General features: G+C 39.6%; 1 protein-coding gene across 1 annotated transcript in view; it reads left to right on the top strand.

Moving 5' to 3' along the window:
* The first annotated feature begins 12,047 nt into the window (after positions 1 to 12,047).
* PDZRN3 (PDZ domain containing ring finger 3) overlaps positions 12,048 to 15,699 on the top strand; it is a 277,947-nt gene continuing 274,295 nt past the window's right edge. The window contains exon 1 of the mRNA XM_074284090.1: positions 12,048 to 13,031. Coding sequence (XP_074140191.1) covers positions 12,315 to 13,031 — 717 coding nt within the window. The 5' untranslated portion in view covers positions 12,048 to 12,314. The remainder of the gene's footprint in view (positions 13,032 to 15,699) is intronic.

Below are 15,699 nucleotides of genomic sequence, written 5' to 3' on the forward strand. Positions count from 1 at the left end.
ACAGGCTCGTAGCACACCATAAAAGATGAACTACACTGCTTTATTCTATTTCTGTGTTTGCCAAGAAACTCTCTGATATTCAACTGGCTTCCCGATTTCTTCTTGAGAAGAGAATTTGACAAGCTGTTATGAGTATTCCATCTGGAATATTTCTCAATATAAATTAGTAAATTGCATTCTTCCGTATCTGACAATCAAACCACTGTGAGTGTGTTTAACCTGAATCAGTCTCCTACATCCTAATCATCCCTGAATAAACAGATAAAATCAAGTTTTAGAACCTATAATCTCCAGACTCTGAACCCCTCGTAACCTCAACAAGAGATAAATAGAAGTCAGACATTTCCACTCCCAGTGAGTAGTAATCTTCCATGGGAAATACAAGCAATTTAAATATATTTATATTTTTTATTCAGATAACTCAAAGGTCACAGAACTATCAACATCTTTATAGTTCTGGAGTACAGAAAATCCAATATGAACTCCATGACTCTAGTTTTATCTTCATCTTTCAGCTTACACAACTCAGAGATAAATTATATGTTACTGCAAAGATTCCCACCAATGACAAACTGATTCACTGTCCCCTTCGTCTGTCTAGGGCTAGGCAGTGACTCCTTTCATCTTTTATATTACTCTTCTAAAGTTCTTCATAGACCATCAAGATGAAATATACTCTTTGACAAAATTACAGAGAATGTGAAGGCATTAGAACACATTTTCCATTTTACCTATGCAGAAAATAGAACAGCATCTGGAGCTTGTTTGGGTTGTGTTTTGTTTTGTTTTTTACTTTTTTAAAAATAATGAACTTTGTCCATACACTGAAAACATGTTATTACAATTACTTTTACTTATCTTTTCCCATACAATACTTAGAGGCAATGGCAATGCTAAATATTATTTCATTTTTGCTTAACTACAACAGTTACCCTGGAAGGAATATGCTACCATGATGCTATACACACCACTTTTCATGACAATTTACCAAATGTAATTACCGAATTGGACAGTGAAATTAAATCACTATTTTGAAAGTTAAAATTTTAGACTACTGGGTTATGTTTCATTTTGTTGGTAGGTGATTAAACAATCTTCTATCTGCTCCAAGTAGATAAGTAGTCAGTCTTTAGTCTTCAAAAAAAAGAAAGAAAGAAAGAAACAGAATCAAATCAACAACTATTACTGCTAATAAAAGAAATGAAAATTAAGACAATTTTGAGGTTATAGCTTATATCCAACAGATTGACAAAGATGATAAAGACTTGGAATAGTCAATGTTAGAGGGACTAGAGGACAACAGAAAAATTAATAAACTTTTGTAGAGTTATGAATCAGCTCTACCATTCCATAAAACAATTTTGAATTAAGCAAAACAAGTTATTAAGGTAACTACACCCTTTAATCAGAGCAGATAAATGGCACTGTGAATAAAGTGCAAGCTAAAAGTCAGAAAGACCTGAACACAGCCTCAGACACACACTACCTGTGTGACTCTGGGCAAGTACACTTAATCCTATTTGCCTCAGTTTCCTCATTTGTAAAATGAACTGGAAAAGAAAATAGCAAACCAGTCTAGTGATTTTGCCAAGAAGGAAACTCCAAATGGGATCACAGAGAGTCAAACACAACTGAAATAACTGAACAACACCACCCTTTGATCCTATGATTCCATTATTTAACCTACACCACCAAAAAAGTAAATACTAATATGAAAAGCCCAACATATAACAGTGATTAAGCACCTGCCATATGACAGTACTATGGTAAGTGTTTGGGATTCAAAAAGGAAAAGGAAATACAATCCCTCTCTCAAAGAGGGCAATTATTATTATTACTATTATTGGTGGTGTAAAAGGAGTAAAAGGAAGAAAATACACAAAACAAAGGGGTTTAGGAGAGTCTGAAATAGTATTGGGTGCAAGGGCATGATGTTTACTGAATTAAAACCAAGCAGATCAACCCATGGTAAATGAAGTTAGTTGTTAAAGTTTGAGTCATACATAAAAGTAAGTCTTGGGAGGAGTTCTTTACATCATTCTCCAAACTTCCAAAGAGAGGGAAGAGGCAACTAAAGGTGTTGAGGAGGTATTGAATATTTGTTAAAACTGAATTAATCTCCAAGATGATGAAATTTCATGTGATGAGTTCTTCCTGAGAGTAATATGTGTTGGTAGAGTTGAGAGGTAGAGTAGATGAGAGTAAATGAAGTTTTTAATGATATTACTATTTTATAATAGAAAAAATAACAGAAACAAAGTCAGTGCCCGCCCATTGCTGAGATGGTAAAACAAAATTTAGCACAGTGGAAAGAGAAATGACTCTGGGGTCAGAGGAACTGGATTAAAATCTCTTCTGTAACACTATCTGTGTGACCTCAGAAATGGCACTCAGATGGTTTAGGGAAGTTTCCTTTCCCACTCTGTAAAATTAAGGGATTGAACTGGAAAGTCTCTGAGCTTCCTATAAGTTCTAGATTTATAAATTGTGATAGATGAATGAATGAAATGGAATCTTATTGGAGTATAAGAAATAACAAATGTAAGTAATTCAGAGAAAATGGAAAACTTGTTAAGAATTGACTTGAAGTAGAAAACATAGAGCCAGAAAAAAAAAATGATATATAAAATAATCTGTCAATGAAATGTCAATGAAAGCAGACATTAGAAATTGGATTTGATGCAATTTCCAGTTGTGAGTCCAGAATTAATGATGAAACATACTCCCCTCTTTTTTATAGAGGAAGAAGAGTAGGTACAGAATGGAGCTATGTCATGAGATGTGGTCACATATATCTGATGGTTATGATTAATAGGTTTTCCTTGTTCTAAAAGAGGCAAAAGGTCATTAGAAAATGAATGTGCCACTTTTAAAATGTCATAAATAAAATAAATTTTAAATCTTCTATTTAGAGTTCTTTAGGTGAAAACTAAATACAATAGAAATCACTTTTTCATTATCAGGTATTAGAGAAATATAACATACAAAAGAGCAAATATCAGCTAGGCATTATTAGGGATAAATAAATAAGATTTTCTCTATACTTTCAATACAAATATGAAAAGAACTAATGGATCCACTATCCAGTTTTCTTTCTCCTTCTTTTTGGTTTTTAATAGAGCAGACTGCTTTTTTCATTGATGCAGATCTGCAACTGTTACACTGTGAATTATAGTCTTAGATAATTACTAGGAGCAATAACAGGTGAAGTGAGTTGCTGAGAATCATGGATATAGTATATAGTGAGTGGACCTTGAACCCAAATATTATGGATTTCAAGGGTATATATATTACTATATATAAATAACTATATATAACTATAACAGCTTGCCTCTCATCCATTGTTCTATTTGCTACGCTAAATTATTCCTTATTCATTGACTTAGAAACCATCACACCTATTTTTGTTCCCCCTTATAAGTGCCTTTAATGGCTAACAATGATTTGTCCAGGCTGTCACAAAAAAGTCTTGATGCTTAAAACTGAAATAAGACTTTTGGAGACATCCTGTATTTTTTTTCAGTAATAGCACTAATGCTATTATTATAGAATTTTTTTTTGTGTGTGTCCAACTTGACCTCATTTTCTTTTAGCAAAGATATGGGAGTCATTTTCCATTTCCTTTTCCAGATTATTATAAAGATGAGGAAAATAAGGCAAATAGATGAAGTGACATAGCTAGAAAGTATCTAAGGCCAGATTTGAACTCAAGAAAATGACTCTTCTTGACTTCTGGCACTCTATTCTCTGTATTACTTCTCTGTATTACCACCTGGCTGCCCAGCAAGGAGGAACTTTATATTCCATCTAGCCCAAATCATAACCAAGAAGCCTTCTAGATTATTCCTGAAAAGTCATCATTCAACCTTGGCTTGAAGACCTCAGAAAGAAGGGCAGACTGCTATCTTCAAAGACAGATCATTCCTTTTTTTTGAAAAGCCTTAGATATGATGACAAAATATCAAGATAATTATATACTAGTATAATGTTGTAGAGTTTTGAACAGGTCTGTCCATTCTACAATTTGAAATTATGCAAGGAAAATTATTGTCTTTCCATTCTTTGATGCAGCAATTCTGTCAAATAATAAAAATGGAGCATTAGGTGTTAGGAGCACTCGGCATCAAGGGAAAGTCACTATTATCTTCCTACATTTTTGTCAGTTAAATAAATCAGCAGAAGGACAACAGATGAAAGCAGTCTGTAATGTTTTGTCCCGGCGGAAAGAGCAAAATTAAAATGTAACCTGTCATACTTGAAAGTAGAAGACCGTGTCTTCCTAATCAACTTAAAATAATTATATGGAGCTCCTCAGGGTGTTTTATAAATAAAAATTAGTTAATCAGCCATCGTTACGATACGTTAGGTAAGCCAGGATTATTATTATTATCATCATCATTATGATGATGCTGCTGCCAATTTTATAGAGTAAATGAGAGTAAAAGAGTCTGTACCAGAGCAGAAATTAAAATTAATGAGTTCCTAGATCCCAGTGTGGGTCTGTAATCACTTCAAAGAGCATATTATATATACATATATGTGTGTGTATGCATATATCAATACACTGAAGTGAAATAATTGAAAAATATAATTTCTTAAATTGAAGTATTCCTATTATAGCAAGTAAAAATATTGCTAAATATTATAGGAATTGCACTTCTTGTTTAACCTAAAAAATTTCTTATTCGTTTTTCTGAAGTTCTTAAGTCCTGAGAATTTGTGTGTACTAGATACCCATGTTCAAATCCTGGCTCTGTAATTTACAGTCTGTGACTGTGCAACTTCCTTCAATCTCTATGGCCTTTTAGGAACATAGGATCAGAAATTTAGAGCTTGAGGGGTCCTTGGAATTAATGAAATCCAGTTCTTCATTTTTACAGGAAGAGAAACTGAGTCCCTGAGAAGTTAAATGGCTTGATCAAATGGCCAGAGTAAAATTTGAACTCAAGTCCCCTGCATCAAATCTAGTACTCTGTACCATATTGTGATGCCCTTTCCAGTTTTAAACTCTATTTTATATGATTACATGGTTATTACTAAAAAATATAAATTATAATTTGGAAGTAGCATTTATTAATGAAAAGTAGCATTGGTTAGTGAATGAAAAAGGAATAGGAATAGGAATAGGATAGGAACAGGAAGACTTGGATTTATATTCTTGCCCTGACACATTTTGCTGGCTGTGTAAAATTTGTTAAATCATTTAACTTCTTCAATTGCTCCCAGGCATCTCCTTTCTAAGACTAGAAGTTAGAGAACAATTGCCATTCAGAACTTGTAGGAGTTCTTTGTATTAATAAAATTACATACTCTCTCCTCTCTGTCTCTCATCTCTATCTCTGTACATCTTTGTATGTCTCCTTGTCTTTTTTTTGTCCATCTGTCTGTCTCTCTTGTCTATTTCTCTCCTCCTGCTTCCATCCATCTAATATATGAATTGTGCATTTTTCTAGGTAATGTCTCATTAATTATATTTAGAATTAGTAACCCAGTTAGGGAATCACTCTAGTTAATGAAAACCAAACTGAATAGTCTTCTTTGCTTCTTAAAGTTCACACTAATATATGTCACAGGCAAGACTTGAACACAGAATTTCCTGATTTAACCAGTACCACATCTCAATTTTGTTAGGTCTGAGAACCACATTCCTTATCTATAAAAAATTAGCTAGTTCCTAAGTCCCTTCCAGCTATAAATTCATTATTCTATAATTGTATATGCACATGCAAAATGCTTATAAATATTATGAAATCAAAGTGTATAGTTGGTCCCATCATTTTTTTCTAGGGACAGCTAGATTCCTGTCTAAGAAAGAGGACACTCAGATTGGCTAAGACGACAGGAACAAATAATGATGAATGTTGGAGGGGCTGTGGGAAAACTGGGACACTGATGCATTGTTGGTGGAGTTGTGAAAGAATCCAACCATTCTGGAGAGCAATCTGGAATTATGCCCAAAAAGTTATCAAAATGTGCATACCCTTTGATCCAGCAGTGTTACTACTGGGCTTATATCCCAAAGAAATACTAAACAAGGGAAAGGGACCTATATGTACCAAAATGTTTGTGGCAGCCCTTTTTGTAGTGGCTAGAAACTGGAAAATGAATGGATGCCCATCAATTGGAGAATGATTGGGTAAATTATGGTATATGAATGTTATGGAATATTGCTCTGTAAGAAATGACCAGCAGGAGGAATACAGAGAGGCTTGGAGAGATTTACATGAACTGATGCTGAGTGAAATGAACAGAACTAGGAAATCATTATATACTTCAACAATGATACTGTATGAGGATGTATTATGATGGAATTGTATATCTTCAACATAGAGAAGAGCTAATTCAGTTCCAGGTGATCAGTGATGGACAGAATCAGCTACACCCAGAGAAGGAACACTGGGAGATGAGTGAAAACTGTTTGCACTATTGTCTTTCTACCCAGGTCACTTTTACCTTCTGAATCCAATTCTTACCGTGCAACATATTGTATCTAGGATATACTATAAAACATTTAACATGTATGGGATTGCCTGTTATCTAGGGGAGGGGGCAGAGGGAGGGAGGGAAAAATTCGGAAAAAAGTGAGTACAAGGGATAATGTTGTAAAAAAAAATTACCCATGCATATGTACTGTCAAAAAATTATAATTATAAAATTAATTTTAAAATAAAAAATAAATAAATCCTCATAATCTCTCACCTGGACCATTAAATTAAAAAAATTAAAAAAAAAAGAAAGAGGATACTTACTACCTTCTTTGCTTTCTCCTGTCTTTCACTTTCTCCCTTTTCTCTATTTTTCCTTTCCACTTCAATTCAGTAAAGATATATGAAGTACCTACCCAATGCTTATGGGTAATGGTAGGGAACTCAGAGCTACCTTCCTATGATGATTGGTTTCCCAGATTTATCCATCAAAAACCAATACAGCTCATGCTAAAAGTCAACTGTAGCAATGATAGTATTAGCCAGGATGATGAAGAAAGAATAAGAAGGAAATGGCAGAAGAGGGAAAAAAGATCAATTCCTTGCACATAGTAGGTACTTTATTTTTTACGAACCCATCTAAGCCTAGAAAAAATGATGAAATACACAAAGTACTTTGATTTCCTTTTATTAAAGCAGAATATAGGGATAGCAAGTTTGAAAACTTTCTAGACAGAATACATCATAGGAAGGAGGAAGGTTATGAAATTAGGAATGAATATACCAATAGACATTTATTAAGTGCCTACTATATGCTAGGTTAACACTGGGGATACAAGGCAAAAAAATAGTCTCTGTTCTCAAGAAGCCCAATCATCACAGTGACAATATTATTATTAAATGGTCACTTAATAGGTTTAAATATTAATATGGTGCTAAGAGCAAATCTAAGTTCAAGCCCTCATTCTAGCACAATGTTGGCAGTGTAACTTTGGAGAGTCATTTAATCTTTTTTTGCCTCAGTTCCTTATATGTGGGAGATGCTTTCATTATTTATAGGCAATTCTCTAGGACAATTGCAGAGAATTCAGGAACTTGCTTTGGTAGAATTTGCTAACCTATGAGTTCATTGGAGGTCCAGACCTCCATTTTATATTCATTTTATAAATGTATATATTTCTAAAACTAGAAAACTATTATAAATTTTGGCTATAACCTGTATATATATATATACATATATATATATGTATATATATATATAGTTATATATATATAGTTATATATATATATATATATATATATATATATATATATATATATATATAGTTATATCCAGCCATGTGTTACAGTAAAGGCTAAAACTTTAGATAGAAACAAATGAGGTTCAATTTTTCAAAAATGGAGTATAGTATCTGGCTTTTAGCCCCAATGAGTTAGTATTATTATTTATTATTTATTAGGTGCCATGCCTAAGGTACCCAAATAGCTCTTTCTGACCCTGGCTCCTACTCCCTTACCTCCGAGTGTTTGTTAGCTATCCCAGGTTCCAACCTTTACAGTACTTTCATGTTCCTCTGAACCCCACTTTGAAGGTCTTTGGTCTACCTTATCCTCAAGAAGTACTTCATTGTGTATCCCCCCTTTACCTTAACCCTCCAGTAAAACTGATCTGTTAAGTGTCAGGAAGAAGACTATCTGGTTGAACTAATTTATACCTATGTGTGAATGACTTGTTAACTCGTCTCAAAGTCTTTACATTTAAAAAAAAAGTCTGCCAATTTAAGTGGATTTCTAATTGGTGGGATTTTAGGCAGTTTTAACAAGCAAAGTAAGAACTTAAAACAAAGAAGGAAAGATATTTTGAACTTGAAAGTTACCACCTGGTTAGATTTCCTTTATGAACATCAGGCTTCCCTCTTCTCCAGTGATCAGGTCCTTTTTCTTTTTATAAATTCATATTTCCTTGATTTCTGAACCTATAAATTTGCTAAAAGTGCCATCTCCCCCCCCCCATAGAAGGGAAACTGACATCCTGCCCAAGGGGAATTGATGTGTTTTTAATTGTATGGGTCATAGGGTATAAGTTAGCTGTTTATACCTCAGGGCTTGTCTGTACATATACACACACCACTAAGTAATGATTATTCATAGAGATAGAAAAGAAAAACACAGATCACATAATACAAGACTCTGGAGATCATGTAGTATGGTGGAAAGAGTATTAGCTCTAGATTGAAGATGAGCAGAGTTTAAATTATGTTTCTGAACTTGTGTTTTCTCAGCAAATCACTTAGCCCCCTTTGGGCCTGTTTCCTTATCTTTATAATAAGGGGGTTAACTAGGTGACCCTGGAGATATGTCTAACTGGAGAGGCAGAGATTTCTATTTGACTTTGGGATAGTGACCTGCATTCAATATTTGATGGCATAAGGGAAGGAGACCCTGAATTACTAGGAATAATTTACAAAATTGGACCTCTAAATGAGCAGCAAGGTAGACACATCAGAAGGCTCATGAAGCCAGTAAGTTTTTCTTAGGTTTTTGCCTTTGTAACTCCAGGCCTCTAGAGCAAGACTTTTCAGAGAGTGTGTATTTCTACTTAATGTCTGTTGAAATAATATTTAGGCTTCTCTCTTCTATTTCAAAGACTATGCCAATCAAGGTATTACTTATTCAATGTTTAAAAATGCAGCCCCATTTCTAGTAAGTCCTGCCACACCAGATCTAGTTCTTAATACTGCCTGGAGTTTCTTTCTTTCTTTCTTTTTTTTTTTTTTTTTTTTTTCTTGTAGATACTGTTTTCTTTAGTGACACTGAATTCATCAGTTCAACATTCTTCCCCAGCTAGGTCACATCTCTGTGTTTGCTCTCTGCTGGCTCAATCTACATACTGCTGCTAGCTTCTCATTTTTGTATTAATTAGCTGTTTACTGGTTCTAGTCTCTCCATAGAATGGAAGGTCCTAAGAGTCAGAGTTGGTTTTTTTTTTTTTGTCTGTGTATGTCTCACAGCTGACATTTAATAGTCAGGGAATAAACACTTCTTAAGTGCCTACTATGTGTCAGTCAGTGTACTAAGCACAAATATCTCACTTGTTCCTCACAAGACCTGGAAAGTAAGAGTCACGCTCTTAAAAATCATTGAGGATCCCTCAAAAAGATTTGTTTTTGTGGGCTATAATTATTGATACCATATTGGAAATGAAAATGTCTTAATATTATAAAAAGTTTTGTCTTCATAGACTCCCTCCAGGTTTCTTCAGTCCACATTTTGATAACCATTGCCTTAGCAGATGCTTTTTGTGAGTTTTTGTACTGATGAAATTTATGACCTGGTGACCATTTTCTAAAGGAGAGGAAGTTGAATCTCTTTCAAGTTAATTAACTTGGAAGAACTGAGAATCACCTTTAGGTCACAACGAGACACTGGGGAATATTATAGTAAAAAATTCTAAAACAAGAATAAATGGGGCAAAATGAGTACATTATCCCTGTTTTAAAAGATCATTTAAACAACAACTATTATGGTCATGGAGAGAACCATTTTCTTTAAAAAGTTAGGGTGCTCTGTCTAGAAAATAAAACTGAACACATATAGGACGTGATTCCAGAAGAGATGATGTCATTTTGGTTTGCAATCCACAGAAATGCAGTGCATGCACAACTCTGAACTTGACATTATAGAATCTGATAGGGAATTCTCATCAAGAACTCTGACAAGCCCTTTCATTCTTGTGAACCCTGATTTTATATTACCTTTTTTATCTATGTTTTAAATTTAGTTTTCAACATTTACTTGTGTAAGACTTTGATTTCCATTTTTTATTCCCCTCCCCCAAGATGGTAAGCAATCTGATATAGGTTATCCATGCACAATCGTATTAAACATATTTCCACATTAGTCTACATTATCTGTTTAGAACTTCACCTGAGGAAACTAATATCTTTCTACATGCTCTAATTAATGCTCCTTGTACTCCAAAGCCCATTAAAGTCAATAGGAGTAGTTTCTTTTTGTTCTTGAATTTATATATATATATATATACACACACACATATTTGTATATCTACATATACATGTCTATGTATATATATATATATATATATATATATATATATATATGTGTGTGTGTGTGTGTGTGTGTGTGTGTGTATAGACATACACATACAGACATACTTAGGGGTAGCTATCTGCTTCATTGGATAGAATGCTAAGCCTGAAATGAGGAAGGCTCATCATTCTGAGTTCAAATTGGCCTCAGATACTTGTGTGACCCTGGACAAGTCACATACCTATTTGCCTCAGTTTCCTCATCTGTAAAATGAGAGAGAGAAAGTAATGGAAAATACTTCAATATCTTTGCCAAGAAAACCCCAAATGAGGTCAGGAATATTTGGATATGATTGGGGAAAAACTGACTAAACAACATCTGAGCTGTCTCAGAGCCAAGGAAACCTCTCCGTATCACCAACCATCCTAGGATATCTTAGGCCTTAAAACAAAACAAAAACCCAAAGTATTATGTTGACCCTTAGGTCTATGAGGGAGAGGTAGTGAACATTTCACAATGAAATCTCATTGTCTTATGCGAACAATTCTCAGTGCTAGTTTTTCAGTCTCAGGTACTTGGAATGTTCTTCCTCATGGCTGCTTCTGGTTTTCCAGGCTTCCTTCAAGTCCCAGCTAAAATCCCACTTTCTGCAGGAAGCTTTTCTCCATTCCTCTTGACTCCAGCGTCTCCCTCTGATCATCTCTGATTTATCCCTGTATTACCTGTGCATAAACAAAGCTTTCCCGTCGTCTCCCCATTAAACTGCGATCTCCTCCAGAGGAGAGTTTGTGTTTGTGTGCTTCGTTTTTACCTTTCTTCGCTCCCCAGGCTTTAAGCACAACACCTGGCACGGAGCAGACACAGAAGAAAGTTTATTGACTGAGTGAGTGACAAGTTTCCAGTAAGATGGCTCAGCCAGATCCATCCACTCACCCTCCACAAGCAGGCTGAGAGATGCTGTTGCTCCGACCAGCAAACGAGCAAAAAGTTAAAGGAAAAGACTTTCCATTCCTTTTTTTTTTTTTTTTTCCTCCAAAAACTATCCTGGAAATAAAGAACATAAGCTTTGGCAAAGTCTTCGTTCCAGATTCTTAGCATAAGGGCCAGACAGCCCAAAAGGGGGGAAACAGCCTTGAAACGTCTTCCCAGATGCACGGTATTATTAACAAAAGCAGCGAAGGTTTCTGCATCTTGCTCAAGCCTCTTTCTCCCTTCTCCCTCGCTTTCCCTCTCCGAGCTTTATTTTCATCCTTTCCAACTTGACGTGGGGTGGGAGGGGAGAGAAGGAAAGTGCCCACTCCGCCTCCCCCTCCCCCGCCCACCCTGTCCCAAATTAACTGAACCTGGATGGCCAGCCTCGCCCCTGCGCATGCTTAAGGACTCCGCAGGCGATCACCCTCCTCCCTCCGGGTCCCCCGTCCCCCTCCCCACCCTGACCCTCACCCCCCGCCCCCTTTTGCGCGGGGGAGGAGAGGCGGGCCGCCTCGGGCAGAAAGCTGCGCGTTAACTCGCGCAAATGCGGTAGAGAAGTCGTCTCCAGCCTTTTCCAAGGAAGTCTCGAGCAATTAGCTCAGTCCGGGGAGAGCGAGCCGCGCAGCCAGCCTGTCTGGGACGCCTCTCCCGATGACGAGCGGCGGCGGCGGAGGAGCCGCTCCACTTTCGCCACCGCTCCCAGGAGTTGGGGATTTCTTAGAAACTTTTGGTGGCGGCGGCGGCGGCGGCGGCGGCTGCGGCTGAGCGTTTTGTGTGTGTGGTCTCCCCGGCCGGCCCCGCGCCCCCCTCTCCCAGCCTGGCCCCGAGCTCCCTTCTCCGACCGAGCCGTGCCCGAGCCTGCAGACCATGGGCTTCGAGCTGGATCGCTTCGACGGCGACGTGGACCCGGACCTCAAGTGCAACCTATGCAACAAGGTCCTGGAAGACCCCCTGACCACCCCGTGCGGTCATGTGTTCTGTGCCGGCTGCGTCCTGCCCTGGGTGGTGCAGCAGGGCAGCTGCCCGGTCCAGTGCCAGCGGATCTCCACCAAGGAGCTCAACCACGTCCTGCCGCTCAAGAGCCTCATCCTCAAGCTGGACATCAAGTGTGACCACCACGGGCGCGGCTGCGAGCGGGTGGTGAAGCTGCAGCAGCTGGGCGAGCACGTCGAGATGTGCGACTACTCGCCGGCACGCTGCCGCCACCCGGGCTGCGGAGAGGTGCTCAACCTCAAGGACGTGGACAGCCACATGCGCGAGCGCTGCGAGGCGCGGCCCGCCGGCCTGTGCGAGCAGGGCTGCGGCTTGGTGCTGACCCACCGCGAGCTGCGGCCCGGGGCGCACTGCTGCTTCCAGGCGCTCAAGGCGCACAGCGGCGCGCTGCAGGCCAAGGTGGCCGGCCTCGAGAAGGAGCTCAAGAAGGAGGCGCTGCGGGCCGGCAAGCGCGAGAAGTCGCTGGTGGCGCAGCTGGCCGCCGTGCAGCTGGAGCTGCAGATGACAGCGCTGCGCTACCAGAAGAAGTTCACCGAGTACAGCGCCCGGCTCGACTCGCTCAGCCGCAGCGTCGCCTCCCCGGGCAGCAAGGTAGGGCGCGGGGAGGGGCGCGCTGGCCCGGATCCCACCCCCCTCCCCACCAGCACGCCCCTGCTCTCACCGATCGCCTCCCACTCCTGCCACCTCCGGGTCTCTACTTCCCGCAGCTATCGCCCCCTTTCCTGAAGCTATCGCCCCGTTTCCTCCAACTACCTCCCTTCTCCCTGTGCTCTCGCCCGTTCTTCCAGTGATCGTCCTCTAGCCCCCCTCCCCTAACTCGAGCTTTCTCTCTCTAGCTCCGGTCCCCTCTCTTCCAGCTACAGTCACTTTCCACCAGCTCTCACCTCCCTCCTTCAGTTGTTAGCCCCTCCTCACCAGTATCGATCTCCACTAGTTACTCCCCCCATTGCCTCAGCATCTACTGCGCCCTCTTTCCCTGGTATCTCCCCCGGCCTGTCCGCCAGCTATCGCCTCCTCTCCTGCTTCCGTCTCCTGCTTCTCTCCCCCTTTTCCTTCTGCAAGGGGACTGGGGAAGAATCGGGGAAGGCACCTCAGGCTGGTACTTCTTGCTAGCAGGGAAAAAACAAAAACAAAAAAAAAAAACCCTGTGTTGGAGACTCTCCTTCCTTCTCATCCCTCCACTCCCCCCACCCCCCGCTGGCTCGTTGCTTTGCTTTGGGGGAAGTTGTGGGGGTGGGGACAGTGGGAGGGTAATGGGGGCGCCGCCGCTTTGGCTGGGCTATTTGCCTGTGGCGGGGCGAACTGGAGCAGATGCGGAGCTGGGAATAGAAGCTGCGCCCTGAGCCCACCCGGACTCTGGGACACCCTCCGGGGGCCGATGGGGAGGGAGTAGGGGAATGCGGGTGGGCACGAGGGGATCTGGGCGGTAGCTTTGTTACTTTTGCCTCGGTGCTGAACTCTTCCCCCTGGGCCACACTCCTCTCCCCCTAGTTTCCTGGCATACGTATCATCAAGATCTGCTAGGAAACCCCCCCTTTTTTTTTTCAGACATACTTTCTCCCTCTTCGCCCACAGACATGTCTGTCTGTCAGCTGCAGTCTTAGCAGCTGGCGGACCCTGGGCGAAGGGCAAATATTTACAGCTCAGCTACTCACCACGGGCTCCGCTCCGAAAGCACACAAAAGGGCTGTGTGAGGGTGTGTTGCCAAAATAAAAACAGAAACACTATTTTTAATCCTACCTGATGCTTATCCTTCTAGTGTTGCCGGTGGTGGGCCACTTAATAGGTTTCCAAAGTTTGTCTTGCAATTTGGACTTCCTGAAAAAGTGATACTTTTATTTATAAATAAGCCATTCACTCCCCAGGAGTTTATCTATCATTCATTGTTAAGCTCGTTTATTATTTCTTCTTGCCTTTTTGTTTCCCTTTTAGAGTGTTTGGGTAAACTCTCTGAATCAAAAAATGTGATACATTTACTCAAACTGTATGTTTTGAAGATCAGTTGGAAGGGAGTCAAAAAAAAAGTGATACATTTACTCAAACTTTATGTTTTGAAGATCAATTGGTTGGGAATCAAAAAATGTGATACTTTTACTCAAACTGTATGTTTTGAAGATCAGTTGGGTGGGAGTGAGGATCATCTGAAGGGTTTTGCAGGGAGACAAGATGTTACTATGTAATCTTGCCCAGCGAAACTTCTCCTTTGAAAGTTGGTGCTGAGCTCTGGACTTTTATATGCCTCTGATGGAGAATTGAGGTCATCTATTTAAAAAAAAAAAAAAAAAGACTGGCACCGAGTTACCTCACATGATTTCGGTCCTCTCAGAAGTAGGACGTATCAGCAGTCAGCATATTCGAGGTGTTAGGGAAACCTGGAAGATATCAAGCTATCTCCTGAAGTCAAGTTAACCATTTGTCCTCATCATCCAGGATCTGGCCAAGCCAGCCTTTTGAACTGGGTCATTATAATTGTTTTGTTTTGTTCCGTTCCGGTTAAACTATTAGGCACTCCATAATACTACATCGAGAGGTAGTGAGCCTTTTAAGGTTTTCTATGACTTTCATTATCTGCAGAATTGGTTATTGGGACTTAAAGGCAGTATTCAGATAAATGGAAAAGCCTTTTTCTCAATTTGGGATTACAGATTATTATACACTGAAATTGTGGATTTCCACAAAATGCTACTTCCTTGATGTTTACGGCTTTCATTGTATGTGGTACATAGCTAGTAAGAGAGGTATTTGAGATATGTGTAGTTGCTAGAAGGCCAGACTTAGGTTGACCTGAGTTCAAGTTTCATCTCTACTATGTATTATGCCATCTAGAGCTAATCACTCAACCTCTCAGGTGCCCCAGGCAACTTTTTAAGACTGCAGGTTGCAAAACTGTGGCCCAACTGCATTGGTTGAAGTTTCCTACAGTCAGGAAAACACATCCCCTCTTTCATCGTCCCCATTCTAATATAAGCTAGCTTTAAAAAGAATTGGAAGTATTCCATTAAATGAGCAAATAGCATTTAATCTATGTCAGTCACGTCTTTGAATAGTAAAGAGAAAACTGATCTAGAGACAAATAGGGTCTTAAAAGGTGTCCCTTGATCTAAAGTTGGCTCTGGGCCAGGATGGGTATGATGCTGTCCCCTTCATTTCAGAGTTGTTTGGAAAATATATTCAGAGGAAAAGGCTGCCTGGTAGGGATTGGAATGTTGACTCAATCTAATGAGTTTGACCTTCGATCATCCATTTAATTCTTCTAGT

This window comes from Sminthopsis crassicaudata, chromosome 1 (genome assembly GCF_048593235.1).
Source record: "Sminthopsis crassicaudata isolate SCR6 chromosome 1, ASM4859323v1, whole genome shotgun sequence".
Classification (NCBI taxonomy): domain Eukaryota; kingdom Metazoa; phylum Chordata; class Mammalia; order Dasyuromorphia; family Dasyuridae; genus Sminthopsis; species Sminthopsis crassicaudata.